A 20,927-nucleotide genomic window follows, 5' to 3' on the forward strand; every position below is an offset into this window, starting at 1 on the left:
TTTCCCTTTAACAGAAGGAGTCAGATATAACTGGCTTTCTGCCCATCAAAGTCTCAGATTACTGTGAACACTGCTCTCACATACCAGAAGATTTCGTAGGAAGGTCATTTAGCTTCATCGGAAAACAATCAGTGTGGGAGGAAGTCAACAAATCTTTTAACCAGATAAAAGGTTGATGTGCAATAATACACCCACCAGTTCTTCTTTGGTGAAATGTATTTTTAAACTTAAAATGCGATCAGTGTTAACAACTTGTTCCTGCTGCCAAAACATCAGTTACTGAAAGTTTAATACTTAATAATTAATTTGTAGCCATGGGGAAAGACGCATACACACTAGCGCAGCTCTATTCTAAATTAAAGAGAAAAATGTGACTTGTATGAACAATCTGTGATTGACAAAAACTACAAGCAAACCTTTAGAGGTTTTGAGCAGAATCACATTCGATGAATGCTATCATTCCCATGTTTGAAGGAGCGTATATATTGTATTACCTTTTCAAAAGAACAAGATAATAATAGAGATGGATCGTGTTTTTGTTTTGGCTGCAGGGCGGTGCTTCTCTGGAATCTGAGGTTTGTTACACAGAAGTGTGTTGCTGAATGAGTTATTCACCTGCAGGAGCTCACTAAGCGCATAATAGTTATTATCAATGTGTCGTCAAAATAGATGACTGATTGTGTGTGTGTGTGTCCTGTATATTCTGCCTTAATTCATATTGCCAGAGCAGTCTGATTACAGCTTTGTGTTCTTCACATCTCAAACACTGGTTTTGAACAGACAAATTGCTGCTGCTGAAAAAAGATGTGTGGATTTAGATTTATCTGTCATTTCCTCAGATGTACAGCTTTAAAATGTGTTCCTGCTGCAGCCACGACCGAGTGCCAGTGCTGTTGTTTTGCCCTCTTATCTACTGTTGCAGAAATATTTTTGTTCATCATAACTGAGATAAGCATCGTGCAGGGCAGAAATAAACTCGGCTGTTGTGTTGATACAAGAGGATCCACACATTCCCGTGAGTGGACATATTCACACGTTCATGTGATGTGTTCACACAAACCTAGCTGAATAGTTCAGGCCTCTACTTTACCTGCTGGATTTCAGCTTTCCCCTGTAGCAAAGCTGACTAACTAACTAACTAAATAACAAAATCTACAATTATACATACAACTTAATCTGTACCCACCATACACAACTCCTACCTAAATGCTAATAACTCAGGCTGAATCCGTCACGTGTGTTGATGACAGTACGTTTTTGAGACAAAAACAAAGAGAAGCAACACAACACTGTAATAATGCTGTTTTCTGAGAGTTCATTTGCTCTACCAAGTGTAAGGATTTAGGCGAGAACGGGGTTGGTTGTAGCATTCATTAGATCTCGCTCCCTAGAGGGCGCTGTTAAAGTATGTTGGTACTGAAATTTTCTGAATTGGGGTCAGAGGTCACCTACAGGGTCATTTCAGGAGTAAGACACTGAGTGAGAGGACTTTTATGGCTCAGACAGACCAACCCGACATCAAGGAACTAGCTTAAAATAAGAGAGTATACTTTCAGTTTACTTTTTATGTACTTATCAGAGATATACTTAACAAAAGTATACATAAGTATACTTGGCTCATACTGAAAAGTACACAGAAAAGTCTAAGTATACTTGGCTTATAGGCCTACTTGTACTTAATCTTTTGATCGAGATATACTTAAGTAAAGTATAATTAAGTATTCTTGCCTTACAGGCCAACAGAAAGGTATACTTGGCTTGTAGTTGTGCTTACTTTTTGATAGAGTAGCCTATTAAAGTGTGCGACGTCATAAGGATGAGTTATTGTATAAGGATAAAAAATGTACTTGTAGGAATTTTTTTCTGTTTATGTTCTCTCGATGCAGGAGATGTGTTAGGTCGTTTTTAACTTTTTAAATTCATTTTAAGATTGCATCCATCTTTTATTTTTCCCCATTAAAATAGCATAGGGATAAGGCATTACCATCCCCATAGTGTGTGACAACCAACCCCACGATGGGGATGGTTATCACAAGTGCCCAAGATGTATTTGACAGTCCAATTCTTTTGAACAGAATAAACTCAAGGAGAGTAAGGTCACTCCATTCCTATCTGACATCATTAAACATAGAAACAGGAATCTATTAAAGATATAGTTTTTGAGGGATTCAAATTAAAGTAAACCCATCAACCCCGTTCTCCCCTACAGAATGAAATCTGGATTTTGATTGTAACTGATAAGCATCGAGCAGGGCATCGAGCAGGGCATCGAGCAGGGCAGAAAAGGCCTTTGTCTTCGTATGTGGACGAATTGACAGATTTACATCGTCATTCTGTTCACACACACCTGGATGAAGCATTCGGGCCTCCATTTCTTCATACTATCATCATAAATGCAGAAATATATCAGCGTCTTTCTTCACTGACCTTAGAGAGGTCTATCAAGGGTGTGCCCTTGATAGATTTCACACAAATTAATAATGTCTGTTTGTAGAAGCTTGACTTGTGTAATCAGGATTATGCCATGAGAGCACCGCAGGGTGAGGCACGTTAGGAATGTGTGGGATCAGCCGAGATCTGTGTGAAAACAGGCTGAAGGGAAACTCAAGATATTTATAAAGGAAAATCTGATATCAGAACATCTGCAACTGCTGATCCAACTCATCTGTAAATCCCATAAAAAATCTCTTTACGGTAACAGGAGTAAATCCACGCCTTTATGGTTCATGCCAAAACATTTTTATGACTTCAGGCATTTGTTTTTACTACATTTGAAAAAGGGATGAAAGGCAGCACCCTGGAGGGAGACTTCACCAACTCCCTCGGGTTATTTATGTGTTTACATCCTATCTGGCACATTGGCGCCTGTAACGAGATTGTGTTTGACTATTTTGAGACACCACAGCACAGTGTGTGTGGACCTCTGAGGTCTAAACAAGTCTCTTGCTGATTTTGAGAGACTACCGTACCTCCCGTGGTGCTATTGTGTGATTGATCTTTTTCCTGGGGTTTGAACTTTAAAGTCTTTACTCTAAAGTGTTGGCACGGAGTCACACTTTCAATATTTGCTGTAGAACCAGATGCAGCGTTCATGATACTACGCCTCCCATCCAGAGTGACCAAACCTGTAACAGTGCCAACATGTTTTGTACCTGTTTTGCTAGACTGTAAAGTATGGGTGAACATACTTTCCATGGGTGGAATTGGGTTTCCATATCATTCCAGTTTTCCAGGCACAACTTTAAACCCGAGAGAGCTGATTGGGCAAGAGCTGGGCGTGTTGTGTTTTGAAATCATGGCATGTTTGCTATTACAGTACATATGGTTACTCAGAAAGAACGCAGCCCAACCACCGTACAAATATTTCCATCTGCCTCCAGGTGATCCACATGTGGGAATACAAGTCTGTTAGGCTTCGATGCCGTAGTTCAGTCATATGATACACATGACAGTCAGGGCCGTGGCCAGGATTTTTGAAATACTGAGGTCATGACGACACAAAGAAGGGTCTCTAAAGTGTTTAAACATTTGTATTTTTTTATATCTAATTTAATTAGCTAGGTATTAAATTATATTTTGTGCAAGTTTCTATTACTCAGGAAACATGCTAGGAAATTGTCAAATAAAGTATCACTATTTTATTTCCCTGTATTAAATTCTAAATGCTCTATTATACCAGGAAGTATAATTAAGTGATGGAAAATGTAAACTGACTAAGCCTAAAGTCACAGAAACAATACCGAGATCATGACCTCTGTGTCCTCAATGTTAGGTCGGGCTCTGATGATAATAATAAAGGAGTTGAAGGGATGGAAAGATGACCGTTCACTATGACGTTCACTTTGCTAAACTAGAGTATATGACTACAATTACAGCGTCATTGTTGTTTTTGAGATTGCAGCATCGTTGTATCACCACAGAGTGACTCTGTGTCATCATATTAACCTTTGACCTTTTGTTCCCAAACAACCACAATATGAGCTTTTTCTGTCTTTTCCTATTTATAGGTCATTGGTCATCTTAGTGGATCTTTAATCTTTAACCCTTTAATATTTTAAAAAGCAATGGAAACATTATTGTTATTATTTTTTATTTATTTAAAATAATATTTCATTCAGCAATTTTTGTTCCTTTTGGGTACTTTTTTGGGTACTTTTTTTTACAACCGACCATGTAATTTTATTAAAATTCTGATGATTTTCAAAATAAAGGCGTATCTTAAAGATGATTACATGTATCGATGTTGCACCAATAATAATTACATGTATTTTCTCCATTAAAGTGAAATAAAAGACATTTTATACCTTTTTATGGACAAGAACAATGTGTGAAACTTGAGAAATAAAACATTTTACATATAATATAAACATGCCATTATTTAAATGACGAATAAGTCAAATAAAAAAATGAATTGGTCATATGAAAAGAACAACATGCAGTGCAATTTTATACGACGAGATCAGCTCCGGTCATTCGGGTGGTGGTGGAATAGTGGTGGTGGTTTTGTCTTCTAGTGGTATTTTACAAACCATTGCTGACTTGAATTCAAACACAAGAAAGTGTTTCCTAAACACTTCAATATGGACACACTATTTCAGCCCGTTCTCATTCAAAAAGGCTTTGTTACGACCGTCGGTGTTTGGTACCGCCGCTCACGGCACCCTTTAGCACTGGTATGAGACGAACCGGGGTGTTCCATTAACTATAATATAAACCCATCAGCGGCATCAGTAAACGCTCTGAGAAAGTGCGTCGGGAGTGTGGTGATGTAGTTTAAAGAATGAAACACTCACACTGGGCTGGCAGGAGGAGAAGTAGATGGGTCTAACAAACACAAGGCTTTCATTCAGGAGACCGCTGTTCGTGTCCCGTGCATCACGTTACAATCAGCTGTTCGTTTGTGCTCCGTGTTCACAACGTTCAGTGTCATTTTCACTGTACAAACGTAGTAGTTTTAAGCCCAGACATGTATTTATTTCCTAAACCTAACTATAGTGGTTTTATTGTTTAAACCTAAAGTGACGCCAAGGATAACTAAAGTGGTTTTGATGCCCAAAATGAAGTGACACCAAGGGGCGTGACAAAGCAGCGGTATATGTAACCAGTTGGGATGAGAACGTGTTGACTATTTTGATTCTTCTGGTTCAGAAACCTGCAGTGCACCCTGGGAATGCTTTTCACACACTCTTCAACAGAGTGCTAAAGATCTCATTCACGCATTTTTCAAAAAGCCATCATAACTCAAACTGGGCCTCCTGTACCAACGGTTGAGAAGACCCTTAAAGTGACGTGAGAGGAGGCGCAGTGTGAACTCAGGAGTCTGACTCACATCGTAGTCTCAGACGTGGATGTATGTAAACACACACAGCCCACTCTTACCTGTCTGATCTGTGGATCAGGGTGTCTGAGTGTGGTCGGCTGTGTGATGTAAACACATATTTATGACTCATATTATGGCTTAGCACCTGGGACACATGATGACATACTGTAGTAAGGTTTAGGTGTGTTTGTTGCATTGTGGGATAGCTTCATTCCAAATGATAAATCAACCATTAAAAAATAAAACCCATTAAAAGGTCAACCTCCTTCTTGCTAGTAATCTATTGCAGATAAGAGTTAACATCACTGCACTTTTGAGAATTGTTTTCATTAATGAATATGTAATATAACAACATTTCTTCATATGTGAAATGTTTCTGTGTGTGCTTGTGTGTGAGTTGTTCCTTGCTTCTGGTTCACATCCACTTAGCGTCATCCCTCGTATATGCCACCGCGAGCTGTTGTTTGCTCTGCGACAGCCAATAATGTCATTAAAGTCTTTATCCAATTTGAGGTCGGCCTGGATCAGCTGCTGCTGGGATCAGCTGAACGCCAGCAGAGAAACTCGTTCTGTTCCTCGCACTGTGTCAGCTTGTTCCATTTGAGTGACCTCAGTCATCTCTGGAAATATGTTGTTTATCACGTGTGACATTAATGTTGTGTAAACACTTGCCAAGCACGCTACGGAGTTTATTTCTCTGAATGTGTCTCAACTGGTTTCCATTTATTTAGCTATGGTTTACAAATCTGGGTGTCGTATCCTGTACAGATTGTCTCGTCTTGACTTTATAGGTCACAGTTGCATTGTCATTGTTGTGGTTAACCTAGAACAGAACAAGTATAAGTACAGACTGAACTGAAAAGCCTGTGCTGCACTAACCACACAACCATAAGTTAAGGACGAAACAGTAGCATGATGTTCACCGTGGTAGATGACTTATCTCAAGCAATGTCTCTGCAAATTATTGTCATAATTATTAATTGCTTAATATTGTATGGAAATTAGTGGAAGAAAAACACATAAAAAATGTATATGTAAACATGTATTTTATATATACATATATATAAAACATATGTAATTATTATATAATAATTCCGTTGAAAGGAAAAATAAATTACAAATCATTTGTCTTTATAAAACCTCTTTTAACCCGCTGAGACCCGCGGGATTGCGAGTGATCCCGACCGACTTTAATGTCTTTCAGAGGCTGTAGCAGGTTAAGTTTTAGAGCTAGAGTGAAGGTTATCAGGTTATCAGTTATCAAGGATATCATATGAAACTAGAAAACTGAAGGAATCCATTGGTACCAACCAAGCTAGCAGTCATGCTAGGATAAAACGCTCCAAATTTTGGCTAAATTTTGGCGAGGAAAAACTGGCATTGTCATTTTCAAAGGGGTCCCTTGACCTCTGACCTCAAGATATGTGAATGAAAATGGGTTCTATGGATACCCACGAGTCTCCCCTTTACAGACATGCCCACTTTATGATAATCACATGCAGTTTTGGGCAAAACCATGCAGTTTTTTGCATGCAGTATTAATGTGATTTTTTTTGCCTATTCTAAATATGGTTTGAATATTTCTGCATACTGGGGTCCCTAAACAGTCTTAGAATTACATACATTTTGTATCACTGTAAAGCTCAGACTCTTGTGGATCCAATGAGCCCAAGTCTATTCATGTGTGATTATGTTAGTCCCCATAGTAGCCATTTCATTGTAGTGAGACCATTTAAAAAAATTTGACCTCCCTGTATAAAATGACCTGTGGTGACCTCTAGGATAATCACAGCCTCATGAACCTTTACAGCCACAAACTAGAGACCTAGAGCATTCAGAGGATGGATGGCTTTCATAGGTAGATTGACAATAAAGGGGGTTTCTGAGCCGTTTCCTTGTTCTAAACTCTTATACACTTTTACAATTTATTGTAAATAATTAATTAATTAATTAATTAATTTATGTTTATTTCTGATTTATGACTAGAACACCTTGACCCACAGTGCTGAGCTGCATCTCAGATTAATCTTCAGGTTCTCAGCTTTCTAATAATGTCTTCTGTTGACCTGCTATCTCCCCCTAAAGACGCCCTGTTCCCCACTAAAAAAGACTAAATAAATCTGAAAACCCCACTTTCAGAATAACTGCCTTAAATCACTGAAATTTTTAAAAAGAATACATACTGTATATACGCTGGTGTCCATGGTATATGTAATTAATCCAATGTACAAACTTGAATTCAGCAGCATCCAACCTAGTTGTTATATGCCCCATTTTTTATTTTTATTTTTTAATTTAATTTTTTTTCTACTTTAAGAAAAAAATGTATTTATAATTTCTAATGTTGCTTTCTTTTCTGTACATCTTGTTTCGTGTCTGTGTTCGTTTCTAAGCTCATTACTTAAAAGTTTGTTTATAACATTTGTAAGTATGAACTGTAAATTGCATATATGAAAACAATAAAAAATAAAGTATAATAATAAATCACTGAATTCAAGGCTTAGTTATTCCATGGCTTTGTAAGCTAATAGGAGACACTTAAACAGGTTCAGTCAGCGGTCAAACCTCATGAATCAATAATGTTGTTGGTAAACTGAGCAGTGTTGTTGACCATCTACAGTCCAACTATGGTGAACTTCAGTGTCTCACACCTTAAAAGCATTTCACCTGTTCATTCTAATAATAATCTATCAGCATCATGTGATCATCATGATGTCAGGTATTGATCCAGAGGTTGTTGTACCGGAGGAGGCAGATACCTGAGTCCCTGTCTCCCCAGTAGCTCCCTATTAGGCTGTTTCGGTGTGTCAGTGTTAGTGGGTTGGGTTTAGACGCTCCCTCCTCCCTCCCTCAGTGACGTCATGAGAGACAGTATTACAATGAGAGGGAGGAACACACACATGAACACACACACACACACACACCGGTCTGTAGGCTGATAACAGCAGCAGCTACCGGGGACCAGACACACCGGGAAGTTCTTCTAACCTAGTCAGCTTCATACACTTCACTTTTATTTATTAATTTATTAGTTTGTTTGTGTGAGGAGTATTTATTTCATTCAAAGATGAACGTGTCGAGAAGTCTGTGCACATTTGAGGACATCAGAAACCAAGAGCATGGGGTGAGTTATTATTGATATTATTCAATTGTTTTGTCCGATTTATTACTTTTTTTCTTACTTTTGATGATAAAGTAAGCCTTCTAGTATGAATGTGTGTTTACTTCCTGTATGGGTGCATTGTGGTAAAACAAGTAATTTATGAATTATCCACACAAACCAAAGGAAAATACTTTTTTTTTGCCCACTTAAATTTTTGGATCTGTTGGTTCCTTTTTCATTCAAATTATTTATATTAAATATATTATTAAAAAAAACCATTAATATATTATTCATATAATTATATATAAAATATGAATATCATATAATATTTATTAGGGCTGTCAATCGATTTAAATATTTAATCGCAATTTTTTATCTGTTCAAAATGTACCTTAAAGGGAGATTTGTCAAGTATTTAATACTTGTATCAACATTGGAGTGGGCAAAAATGCTGCTTTGTGTAAATGTATGTGTATATTTATTACTGGAAAACACAAAACAATGACAAATATTGTCCAGAAACCCTCACAGGTACTGCATTTAGCATACAAAAAATGCTGAAATCATAACATGGCAAACTCAAACCCAACAGGCAACAACAGCGGTCAGTGTGTCAGTGTGCTGACTTGACTATGACTTGCCACAAACTGCATGTAATTATCATAAAGTGGGCATGTCTGTAAAGGGGAGACTCGTGGGTACCCATAGAACCCATTTACATTCACATATGCTGAGGTCAGAAGTCAAGGGACCCCTTTGAAAATGGCCTTGAGAGTTTCTCCTCGCCAAAGTTTAGCATAAGTTTGGAGCGTTATTTAGCCTCCTTCGTGACAAGCAAATATGACATGTTACCAATGGATTTCTTAGGTTTTCTAGTTTCATATAATACCAGTATCTTCACTATAGCTTTAAAACTGAGCCCTCTACAACCTCCGCGTTAAAGAAATTAGTGGTATTAAAACTCATTTGCATTTTTGGTACTTTGACAGCCCTGATATTTATATAACATTATTAGTTTTTGTTTTTTCTTTACCTGACTCTGCTCAGTTGTTTGGACTGTATCAGAGGCTCTGTGTGATTTTCTGTCACAGATCTTCAGGCTTCATCTCCTTGTTGTAATTAAAGTATTAGCCCCTAACACCTAAAGTCCCAACACACACACACTTAAAGGCAGCAGCTGAGAATTAGTCCAGATAACATCTGTGCCTGTCACAGGTGCTTTCTTCTTACATCAGTTAAGGGCTTACAGTTGCAGTTGTGACAGACAGTGAAGGCAGCTCAGGAGACCAACCTGGAGACACTTTGCTCGTGCAGCATGAGCACCACCTGTGCACGAGAAGTTTTCTTAAACAGGATTAAACTTCCTTGATTTGCAGCACAGATTTTCCTTGTACGTAAATGAGTGATCAGCAGCCGCCCAAGTCACGTCCAGTAGATGAGCTTTATCCTCCTCCTGTCAGCAGACGTTTAATCATTTACCTCGCCTGAAAAAGCAAACTGTTAACCTGCGCTGTGGTTTATGAGGTTACACTTTCACCTTATCAGCGGCCTCCCGCTGAGTTCAACACCTGTCGGCAACGACGGACCCACTGAGCTCATATCAGATGATACTCTCCAAAGAAAGAAGTGCTTTACACTGAACAGTCTCCGCCATGATTATGTTACATTAAATCTAACTGAGTTTGATCAGAGCTGAATTTGACTTTACATTTGTGTCAAAGGTCTAGACTTAAATATCAGTATAATGTTGTGTAACTGTGCTAGCAGGTCAGAGTGTACAAAGGGCAGCTCCTATCACACACCTAATAAACTGATTATTTGCGTTGAGGAATGTGAAACTCCACACTTGTTCAGCTTCTGTTTAATCTGCCATAAATTACATTTCGACATGCGACTGATAGCACATTTGCATGAGCGTCATACAGAAAACAAATGACCACAGTCAAACAGTCACCCACCTTCAGTTATTTACATATCTGATATGGAGATCCAGGTCAGACTAAACTAATACCAGCAGAGGTATTTCACCTCTATACCTGCAACATTTCATAATGACTTATTAAGAAGAAAACGTTTATCAGGGAGGGAGAAGTCGGTCTATAAGGATACATGAGGAGACGGAATGTGCCTGATGTAGCAGAGAAAGGCCTTCAGTTTTGTGTTTTGTTAATAAGTGTGTTTCATAGAACCGAGATGATGCAATCTGAAATAAAACAGGAGGAACAGCCAGACCCAGCTTTGAAACTAATTGTTACTAAAGTCCAAAATCCAGTTATTATTTGAGAATAATTTGAAACTTGTGGCACTATTTATCCTCCCTTAAAAGCTCCAGTGTATCGAGAAGAGTTTTTTTCTGTGAGGGCACTTTTTGAATAATGCCACAGTTATCCCTCCAGACATTTATGTTCCCTGTGACTTCACACATTCCTTCTGGGTTTCCTCATCCTCAGACATCATCTCAGTCAGGAGTGAGTGACGATACTGGCTGGGAACGAGCCAAACATGACATACACTTAACGCATCACTGTAGAGGAGCGACATGCCAGATCACACCTGGTTCACACGCCACGCAGAGCAGGAACCAAATACATGATATTGATAGAAAGATGATTATAGTATAGACTTCATGACTCACATCCTGGACTGGCTGTTTACCGTCAGAGTTCACCTGGTCATGTTCTCACACGGTGGTTATACACACAAACATCCCAACACTTCTCTTCACACCTCCGCTCGCGTCCTCCCTTTAAAATCTACTTAACCTTTAACTTAAAGCTTTAGTTTGTACAGAGTGCTGACAGACTGAAGGGCCGAGCCAGAGAGACGTACAGGAACTCCAGCTCAATACTAAAGGATTTAATCCCAAAACAGGACATACTTAAAACTAGGGCTGCAACTAACATTATTATTTTCATTAATGATTAATCTGCTAATCCTTTTCTTGATTAATCATTTAGTCTATAAAATGTTCAAGTCACTGGTTTTGTCCAACCAAAAGTACTTCATTAAAGAAGGTTTGGTAATGTTGTACATTACATTTTTAAGATTATCCAACTGGAAAACCCAGCCGAGTGTTACCAACTGTTTTCCTATTAACGTAGCTAGCAGCACTACCTCCAAAAGAACGTTTTTTCTTTTCTTATCAGAGCATTTGACTTATTGATTGCTGTCGGGATGTAATGAGAATTTCAACAAATATAACAAAAATGTTTCTGAAGAACACTACCAGCTCTAGCTTTAACTATCATAACATAGAAAAGCAGAAAATCCTCTCATTTAAGAGGCTCGAACTTGCAAACGTTTGGCATTGTTGCTTGAAAAATGACAAAAATGTTTAAAGAGATTATCACAATAGTTGCAAATAATTTTTCTTTCAGTCCGTTGCAGCTCTTGTGGCCAAAACGTGTCCACACAATTGAGTAGTAGCTGTTAAGTATCAAAAGTTGGCATTGAATGTTTCTTAGTCTTGTTTGCTTATTGTTTGATCAAGTATTTCCTGATCTTTGTCATAACTTCGGATATTTATTTTAAGCAAAGTTCCTGTCCAGCTGCTTAATTTGTGTTGAGACGACTTTAAACACGGATGTACTGAGGAGTTTGGCAAGTTATGCTGATGAAAAAAAGGTATTTATATACCCTGATTCCTTGCAGGTATTGTGTGGAAACTGGTTTTAAAACATTTGATACCTGCAGCCCGAGCATTCAGTCCTCGTCGGCTCCCACCTGTTGGCTCAGAGGTCGAGGTTTAATAAGTTTCATAACGTAGCTGGATGGAAGACAAAAGTATCATCTGTGCAGCGGGTGTGGGAAAGCATCTCATAAAAGACAGAGTGATTTAATGTATGATGAAGTACATACACGTGTGGAATGCAGGTAAAAAAACACCTGGAGGCACAAGATGATTTAATGTTTACGACCATGATATACCTGCTGCTGAAATCTGAACATCGCGTACTTGTTGTAAAGCGACACACACACAGAGCTTTGGAGGACTTTTTTCCACATTTCAACAACATTCCCAGGTTGGCGGTCATTTCTCAGCTAATTTAACCCGCATGATTTACCGGCCTCCTGATGCCAAAAGTCCAAAACAAAAAGCGTCTTCATACCCTTTAAGCCTTTCAGCCCGGCCATACCCCGTGATCTTTTGTCTGGACGCTCTGTGTGTGTGTGTGTGCTTGGTTTCAGATTCCTGCTGTATTATAAAGGTAGTGTGTACTTTGAGTTATTGTGTGTGTGTGTGTTTTCCCGCGTGTGTGCGCGCGTACGTCACCGTCCATGAGCACATCCAACTGGTCCCTTTGTCTGTGTTCCCGGGAAGTCTAGTATTACAGGTTGTCATTGATTGTGGCATTTTTGTGTGTGTGTGTGTGATATAAAAGAGAAAATAGGCAGAGAGACTGGCGTGTAAATAGTCGATGGCAGAGCGAGGATTAGCAGAGTCTTTGTCTGGTCGTCCATGAAGAGCCGGAGAAGTTGTATAATGATGGATTCCTTCTTAACAACCCTCTCACTGTTCTCTTCCCTCCTCTCTCTTCCCTTCCTCTAATCGCTCTGTTGGAGCTTTCAGGTGTCTGTAATCTGAGAGGAAGGCATGTTGAACAAGAAGGGGGATTTCTGGCTTTCACTTCCCGGAGTTTTGTTTGTCATAGTTGGACCTCCACCCCCTCTATTAGGCTGTTTCCTCTGCCTTTTCTATTGTATTTGTTGAAGATTTTCAGTCCCATCTGTCCCTCTCTGCTTTCTCTCCCATTGCTGTGCTTTCTGAGCAGATAGCCAGCTACTCATAATAAAGGCCTTCTGTCGTCTATACAACACACGGCCTTTCTTTTATAACCACCCAGCGCTCTTTATCTCTGCGTTACGCAACAGTTCATTTCCCCTGTCTGGCCAGCATCAAGGCCGGGGCATTCTGCCTATCAGACATGGTTTCTATGCAGACAGAGAGATACAGTACAGTCACTTTGACTACGGTAAACTGCACAAACAATTGGGTTTAAAAAAGGGCTGCCAGTAAGGATTACTTTCAGTATTGATTTGATGGTTTGGTCCATGAAATGTCAGAAAAAAACTGAAACCAACCAACAGTCAAAAACCTGAAGATATTCAGTTTATTATCACACAAGTCAAAGAAAAGCAGGAAATCCTCACAACTTGAATATAAATATGTTTGGCATTTTTGCTTGAAAAATGAGTGAAACGATTAATTGATTATTAAAATAGCCGACAATTATTCTGACTAATCAATTAATTGACTAATTGTTTCGGCTCTAGTTTAAAATTCCATGTTGGAATCAGCAGCTGACCAAAAAATCACTTCACGGTCCATTTAGTTAACCTGACCCGGTCAGATGGTTTGTTACACTGAACCATCTGAGAAGCCGTCACCGGAAACTGTTTGGAAAAGGGCAGGCACTTTCAAAAAATACTTGGAAGGTGATTGGATGAACCAATTGTCAATCAAACTCTTGCCGAAGCCAGTCAGGAGAAGAGCAAAAAACATATTTTCTATCGAGAAAAGCCTTCAGTGCCGTTCTTTGCTCTTCTTTCAATGAAGAAATACTCTCCAGTTCTGATATACAGTAACTGATGCTATTGCAGCATCTACGCTAACCTCTTCCCGAGCCACCATTGTTAACAGTTGCCTCTCCGTGTCGCCACACACACCTAAACCACGCCTGTAGCTGCAGTAGCTTCCCACAGGATGCTGATTGGTCCGATTACTGACGAGGTATTTACAAAGCATTACTTGAAGCCTGACGAGATGGATTTTTGTGTGATATGTGATCCTGTGATTATCGCGTGATCTCGTGACATCGCAGGATCCAGCTACTATACAAGGTGCACTTGCTTTGGGTCACATCACATGATTTTAGATGTTCAAATTCTCTTTTTTTCAGAGCACTTGAAGTACTTTGTCCACATTGCTTTTAAAGATTAACTTCCTTTTCAAGCTTAAAAAAAACTGAGAAAAATGGTAATTTTCACATCTTATTCCATGATAACTAGGCAAACTCCATCAGCTTACTAAGAGCATGCAATATGATCGAAAGCTCAGTAAAAGCTACTAAATAGACCTTGAGGTAAGAGTCCGCGTCTTTGGCAGTCTAAACAGGACAATGTAGAGTCGTTGGGCCTTCTGTGCTGCAGATTATGTACCAAAAGAAAACAATAGTATTACTGTCCAAAAGGGTTAAATAGGGTCAAACAAATGATGATACACCCACACACAAGACTATGTTATCGTCTACCAGACTCATTACTTATTAACCAATTAGATCAATATAATTTATCACCAATGAATCTGAGGAATGTGTGTGTGCATGCTCTTCTGTGTAATTGGTTGCACGTGTGCGTTTTTGTTGATAGTATTTAACCACAAGAGAACATTGCAGCCATTTCTTCTTGGCCTGTTTCGTGCCTCAAAGTTCACATGAGTTTAGGAGGACACATACGGGAAGATAAACAAAAACAAGTTGCCTCTGACCTCCTCCCTCACATCCGCATACTTTATACTTGCACACGCACTCACTGGGTATCACTTATAAGGGAGGACACACACACACACACAGTCACGTCCCGCTCCAGACTTTTCCTTCTAAAGCAACTTCTCTCCTGCGAATAGAAAAGAAAACAGCTGGGAAGGTTTGTGTGTGTTTTTAAAGCCTTCTGTGCATTGTCTTGTCTCTGACTTACTCCTCCCTCTTATATTGTTGGCGTGCCAGATAGTTTATGACTAATGTGAGGATTTTGTTGCCATGGAAATGTTCTGTCTTGCTCGACATCGCATTTTCTGCCCACTTTCCCAGAAATCCAGCCTCTGCGTCCAATTGGCTGCGAGCGCCTGGAGAGTTTCCGCCTAAAGTCCCTCTGACGTCTGTAGCGCACGCTTTAATTCAAACAATCTGTCTCTGTGCAGCTGTGAAAAACTTTTGCTTTCACTCTGACGCCCGTACCCCCCCCCTCTCTCTCTCTCTCTCTCTCTCTCTCTCTCTCTCTCTCTTTCTTACTGGTTACTCTGTTTCCTAACAGTGAGTATGACTCAGTCTCTCCTCCTCCTCGAAATAGTCCCCAATCAGTGTCTCCATCACATAACAGTCTCTTTGTGGAGTCACTTCATCGTCTCATTTCTTCATTTTCAGGACGGTTGCAGGCGACTGCGACTCACACTGCACGACCAGAGCCAGGCAGCTCGGAGCACAGAGCAGCAAAGGGACAAGGTAAGAACTTCCTGCACCTGATAACGTTGACCTTGTGACCTGGACTGTAACACCAGTGTAGAGAACAGACTGGGAGTCAAAACTGTAGGAGATAAAGGAGAGTAACAATGGAAAGTTGCATGGAATAACAGTTTTAGATACATGGTTTGGATACTTGAGGGTATTATATTGTGCTGTTACATTTAAATTGACTTTTCATCTTTAATGGATGCACTTGTTTTGGAGTGAATAGTCTTACTGTATTTTGATGAAATAAAAGCAGTAGCACTATTTTCTTTAGAGGTGAAGGTGCTATCATTAAGGCCATATTTGGATCTGAAACTTCAGACAGTTCTCTCAATGATCCGGAGGAATTATCTCAGAGCTACCGTACATTCACACATGTAACGCCGCACATTCCTGCACACAAACTGTACGGAGACACAGACCGCTTGTAAACATGCCGCAGATGCTGTCAGCTTTTCATTAGCGCGGTTTCCACACAACAAGGACACTCAAAATGTCTCAAGACGACCATTGTTCTCCCAAAACCAGTGCCAAAGTTAGATTGAAAAAAACAAAAAACGGGACCACCAGAGCAGCAGAGTTACATAACGTCTCCCCACCTTCTTCTGTGTGTCTCTGCTTATGGTTTAGACCAAGTCTGAATACCACTTATGGGTTAGTCTCCATAGTGATTACAGCTAAATGTTTCTGCCTCCTGATTATAGAGACCCAGTCAGTCGCATGCACACAGGAATAATTTGCTCAGGACAAACTGAGAAGAAGTATTCAGTTTTGCCTGTTAATAGTTTAATTGCATCACTCATAATGATTATTTAACATACTCTAAGTTCTCTTGGCTATCCTTCCAAATGTTGTGCTGCAATATTCATGGGAAACATGCTCCAACTCCTCTTCTAGCAAAACACTGTGACGATGTTTGGAAATGTATCACACCCATCCGTCCTCCTGCAACACTGTGCCGTGTGCATTCCACATTATTAACTCCTCTGCTCTCTTTAATCTCCAGCCAGTTGGACGCGCTTTTGCTCTGGTGCAGCCGGCCAGTGACAGGACATCTCAGTACCCTGAACCGGTCAAATCAGAGGAGCAGGTGGAGGTTATCAAGGTGGGTGTGGTGGCACATTGGCTGTTGTTTTTGAAGAAATAAATGTTTCATGGTCACGTCAGTGTTTTAACATCTGTCTCTCGTTGTTCCAGGTTTACCTAGAGGCCCGCAGACAAGAGCAGGTGAAACACCAGCAGAGCCTGAAGATGCTGTCGGACGAAGTTTCCCAGATACAAGAGGTCAGTGTCTGGACAACATCTACTGTCGATCTGATACACATTTTAAACAAACACGAACACTACAGTCTCTCAACCCTGTCTCCTGGATTATGTAACAATTTGCATGTTTGCAACATGTAAATTCCTCCTCCGCCTAACCTTGTTTTCTCTTGTATTTATCACTCCCTAGAGCCTGGAACACATGCATGTTAAAACATTATATAAAATGTATAATATCTCACGATATGTGTGTATTTCACGCAGGTGAGGTATTGCCTGAAGACGCTGAGGGAGCAGATGGCAGCCAAAAACAAGGTAGGTCTATTTTGAGCTGCTTTGTTGTCCCTCGCCATTGTTAACCTCACATCCTGTGTGCTTAATGGCATTTCCCTCCACCTCTTTCACTCCTTCCGCGCTGACTTCCTCCTTTTCTCTTTGCAGACGCTCACAAACGGGTGGAAAGTCGGCCTTCCCTTCAGAAAGAGCTCCTCGCCTGCCCCCGGTGGAGGGGCTAAAGCTAATGCACAGGTGAGCATTCAAAGTTGTAAATACACAACATGAGCGTGAGCAATGTACGTATCAAATCTCGTGTGCATAATCGTAGTCGCAGTCTGTGTTTACCTCTGGACAATGTGTGTTTGTACATGATGCCTGTAAAACGATCACCTCCCAGAGGCACACATATAGAAGGAGTTAAACAGAGAGACAAACAGAGATGTGATATAAGATATTAAAATGACAGCAAGAGTGTAATATGCCTCTAGCACCCAAGGGTGTATGAAAACGTGTGAGAGGGCCGTTCCAGCACACTCTGTTCCTTACCCTACATGTGTTCAGGCCCTCCTCATTGTTCCCAGCATTCCTCAGATACCTCTCCTTTAATAGTTGCCATCTCTGAACCACTACTAAATGCGTGTCAGTATTGTCGTGTACAAATGTAAACCGAGCTGACACCGCTTAGTTTGGTTGAATAGTTTTGACACCGATTATAGGATTTATCCGTGAGTCACGCTACGGCTCACTCACAGACGTGTTGCAGAAATCAGGAGGGAGATGCTGGTCGTGATCCAACTGTGACGCACATGAACACGCCTGTTTTCTTTATAACAGCCAAATCCACTGAGCTCCAAGGAGCTCCAATGAAACGAAAACAAGATTTTACATTATATCATCATGAAAGCATCCGTCTATATATCCATCCTAACATTGTTGTTATTAAGCTATTCCCTTGTACAAAGTTTTACATATACAAAATACTTGTTTGCACAAGTATTCACGCCCTTCAAGTCAGTATTTATCTGGCAATTTTATCCCCTGAAAACTGCTCTGTCAGGTGGAGCAGGGATTGTGAGCGAACAAGTTAAATCACAAATTCTTCACTGGTTTAAGATCTGCTCACATTACAGTATCTATCTGCTAATCGAACACTTCATTCTTTGTCTTTTAGGACGCAGATGAAGAAGCGGAGAGAGCCAAGCTGAGGGAGGTCAGTAAGCGCCTGTATGCACAGCTACAGGACGCAGAAAAGACACACCAAGAGGACAAAGAGAGGCTGCAGGTAACACATATATACAGAGCTTATGTAGACGTTCATTATGCATCATAATGAATAATGTACGCCACATTTTGGTTGCACTGAAACCACATTTCAAACTAAAGTAATAAAGCATCCTGTCTCTTCCAGGCTGAAGGCAGCAGGCTGAGGGAGCGTCTGAGCGAGGAGGAGGAGAAGATGAAGATCACAGAAGAGGACAGCGAGAAGAAAGACCAGCGCATAGACGAGCTCCAGAGGTTGCTGGGAGGGATGGAGCAGGAGAGCTCCACCCTGCGGGAGGCGATCCGCAACCGAGAGGAGGAACTCTGCGAGCTGCGCAAGCTCAGAGAGGAGGGCCAGCGAGGGGAGCAAAGGTCAGCTAACACACTAACAACAGAATAAATTATTCTTTATCAATTAGTGACAATCAAATCAATTCTAACTCTCTGTGTGCATTTTTAGGACTGAGCAGTTGGAGAGAGAGGTGGCTATTCTCAAAGAGAAGATCCACCATCTGGACGACATGCTGAAAAGCCAGCAGAGGAAAGTCAGACACATGATTGAGCAGGTGAGGTGCACATGTGTGAGGCTCTGGGAAGCAAACACTTTGTCTCCGTGTTCATATTTGAGCAGGATTTACTGATTGTTTGGCTGACTTTGTTGTTTTCTCGTCTTCAGCTCCAGAACTCTCGCATGGTGATCCAGGAGAGGGACCGCGTGATCAGAGAGCTGGAGGAGAAAGTGGCGTTCTTGGAGGCTGAGGTGAATACTGCTTATTGTCTTCTACTATTAAAAATATTTTATGGATTTCCAGTAGAATTTAGAAATTATTTTGAATGTATTATTTATTGAATAAAATATGTTTATTAGTATTCTTTATTTTTTATTTAATTATTTAATATATGTATTTATTATATTCAATTGTTTATTTATTTTTTCATGATTATTTAGTATTTATTCAATTATTATTTAGAATTTATTTCAGAGTCGGGGTTAAGTGGAAGTGAGAGACAGGAGGAAATAAAACATCTACAGATAGAAAGGGGATGTGAAAGGAAAGGAGATGCAACCACTGTCTAAGTTTTTTTATTATTGGTATTATGTGAACTGACCCCTGACCTCCTGTGTGTGCAGAACCGAGAGATGCGTGACCAGATGGACTACTTCCTGGGAGGACAAAGGTCAAATTCCTACCTCTCATCAGAGCGCAATCCCCAGATCGTCTACAGGTAACACACTTTGCCCTTCTTCTTCATACTTTTTTAACCTGCAAATTTGCAAATCCTACAGGACCCTTTCTTGCCCATGCATGAGTTGCAAGTATGGCATTTATTTTTATTTTGTAAAGTTGGTGAAACAACTCAATTCTCTTCCTCTTGTCCCCTCAGTAAACCAATCAAGCTGACCAACTCATCCAACAAACCGCTCCCGTTCATCAAAGTCATCGAGATCAAGTCATGAAGCGACAGTTCCGAAGAAAGACCACCAAATCTTTTCAATACAGACTGAAACCAAACAGCAGCTCTACGACCACATCTGATCACATTAATAGTTGGGATGTCAGAGTTGAGCTTTCCTGAACTACAACAACACTTCTACTAAAACACAAACACACACACACACACACACACACACACACATTGGGGATCGCTGTGTGTCTGTGCATAATGAATGTGTGTATGTCAGCTTTAAAGTAGATCCATTAAGTGTACTGATTTAGCTGATGCATTTGAAGTTTTACATGTAATATACTGCGTTCTGTATGCAGGCGTTTCCCTGTGCCGCCGTGGTTTGAACGCTTTTTTAACCTTTGAGTTTATGACAACAGAACCGTTGAGCAAAGTGCAGGATGGCAGATCTTTTGCCAAAGTGGGTTATGACATTGTTATGTAGCAAAGATAGCTAACTAAGCTAAAAGTTTCTTGTAAACATCATTAACCAGATGATCTACATCCTGTGTACTCTTTAGTCACTCATCCATGACTCCGGTCACTTTGCTGAGTGGCCGGTATGATGCTTTAATGTGTAAATACTGACTATAGTTTATATAAGGTCAACACCCTGTCATGTTTTTACATACAAATTAGTTATTAAAGCCCAAAATAACAATATGGCACAAAATCAAACTGTGAGGAAGCAGAGGGAAACATGAGTTTGTGGTGATGAAGATATTTGGCAACATTACTGCTTCATAGAAGTGTCATTATTATACATATTTAAAGCATTTCAGTCCCCTGTCATTGTGTGAACAGTCACCTTGTTTTGTACATAATATTAATGAATGTGATTTGTTGTTTTAATTTCTACCTAACACCTTTCTCCTTTTGTATTTATTTATATTTATCTTCTAGGCAGATTGTGTGATAAGGTTTTTTATGAAGTACATTCTCTCTATTATTTGTGTTTGTGGTTCTCAGAATAAATTACTGAAAATGAACACAATGCTTCTTTTGGCTTCTTACTGAAATCAAGCAATGTAGA

The 20,927-nt window shown here is 39.9% G+C and overlaps 1 protein-coding gene across 2 annotated transcripts; it reads left to right on the plus strand.

Annotated features, from left to right (window-relative positions):
* The first annotated feature begins 8,227 nt into the window (after positions 1 to 8,227).
* tuft1a (tuftelin 1a) lies at positions 8,228 to 20,883 on the plus strand. Of its 2 annotated transcripts, XM_037784062.1 has the most exons (12): positions 8,228 to 8,444; positions 15,566 to 15,643; positions 16,656 to 16,754; positions 16,847 to 16,933; positions 17,177 to 17,227; positions 17,354 to 17,440; positions 18,360 to 18,470; positions 18,597 to 18,820; positions 18,909 to 19,014; positions 19,125 to 19,208; positions 19,581 to 19,675; positions 19,835 to 20,883. In XM_037784062.1, exons 1-12 carry the CDS (start codon positions 8,388 to 8,390, stop codon positions 19,905 to 19,907), a joined length of 1,152 nt encoding a protein of 383 aa, XP_037639990.1. In that variant the 5' UTR covers positions 8,228 to 8,387; the 3' UTR covers positions 19,908 to 20,883. The 2 variants fall into 2 exon arrangements, with proteins under 2 accessions (XP_037639990.1, XP_037639989.1); XM_037784061.1 differs by lacking the exon at positions 8,228 to 8,444 and having other exon boundaries at positions 15,461 to 15,643.
* Positions 20,884 to 20,927: the final 44 nt, after the last annotated feature.

The sequence above is a fragment of the Sebastes umbrosus genome, chromosome 11 (assembly GCF_015220745.1).
Source record: "Sebastes umbrosus isolate fSebUmb1 chromosome 11, fSebUmb1.pri, whole genome shotgun sequence".
NCBI lineage: Eukaryota > Metazoa > Chordata > Actinopteri > Perciformes > Sebastidae > Sebastes > Sebastes umbrosus.

Excerpts from the sequence above, each read along its gene's own strand:
- tuft1a (XM_037784061.1), top strand. The coding sequence starts at position 15,461 with ATGACTCAGTCTCTCCTCCTCCTCGAAATAGTCCCCAATCAGTGTCTC. Across the intron at positions 18,821-18,908 it reads GGCCAGCGAGGGGAGCAAAG|GACTGAGCAGTTGGAGAGAG; the intron begins GTCAGCTAACAC and ends GTGCATTTTTAG. Across the intron at positions 19,676-19,834 it reads AATCCCCAGATCGTCTACAG|TAAACCAATCAAGCTGACCA; the intron begins GTAACACACTTT and ends TTGTCCCCTCAG.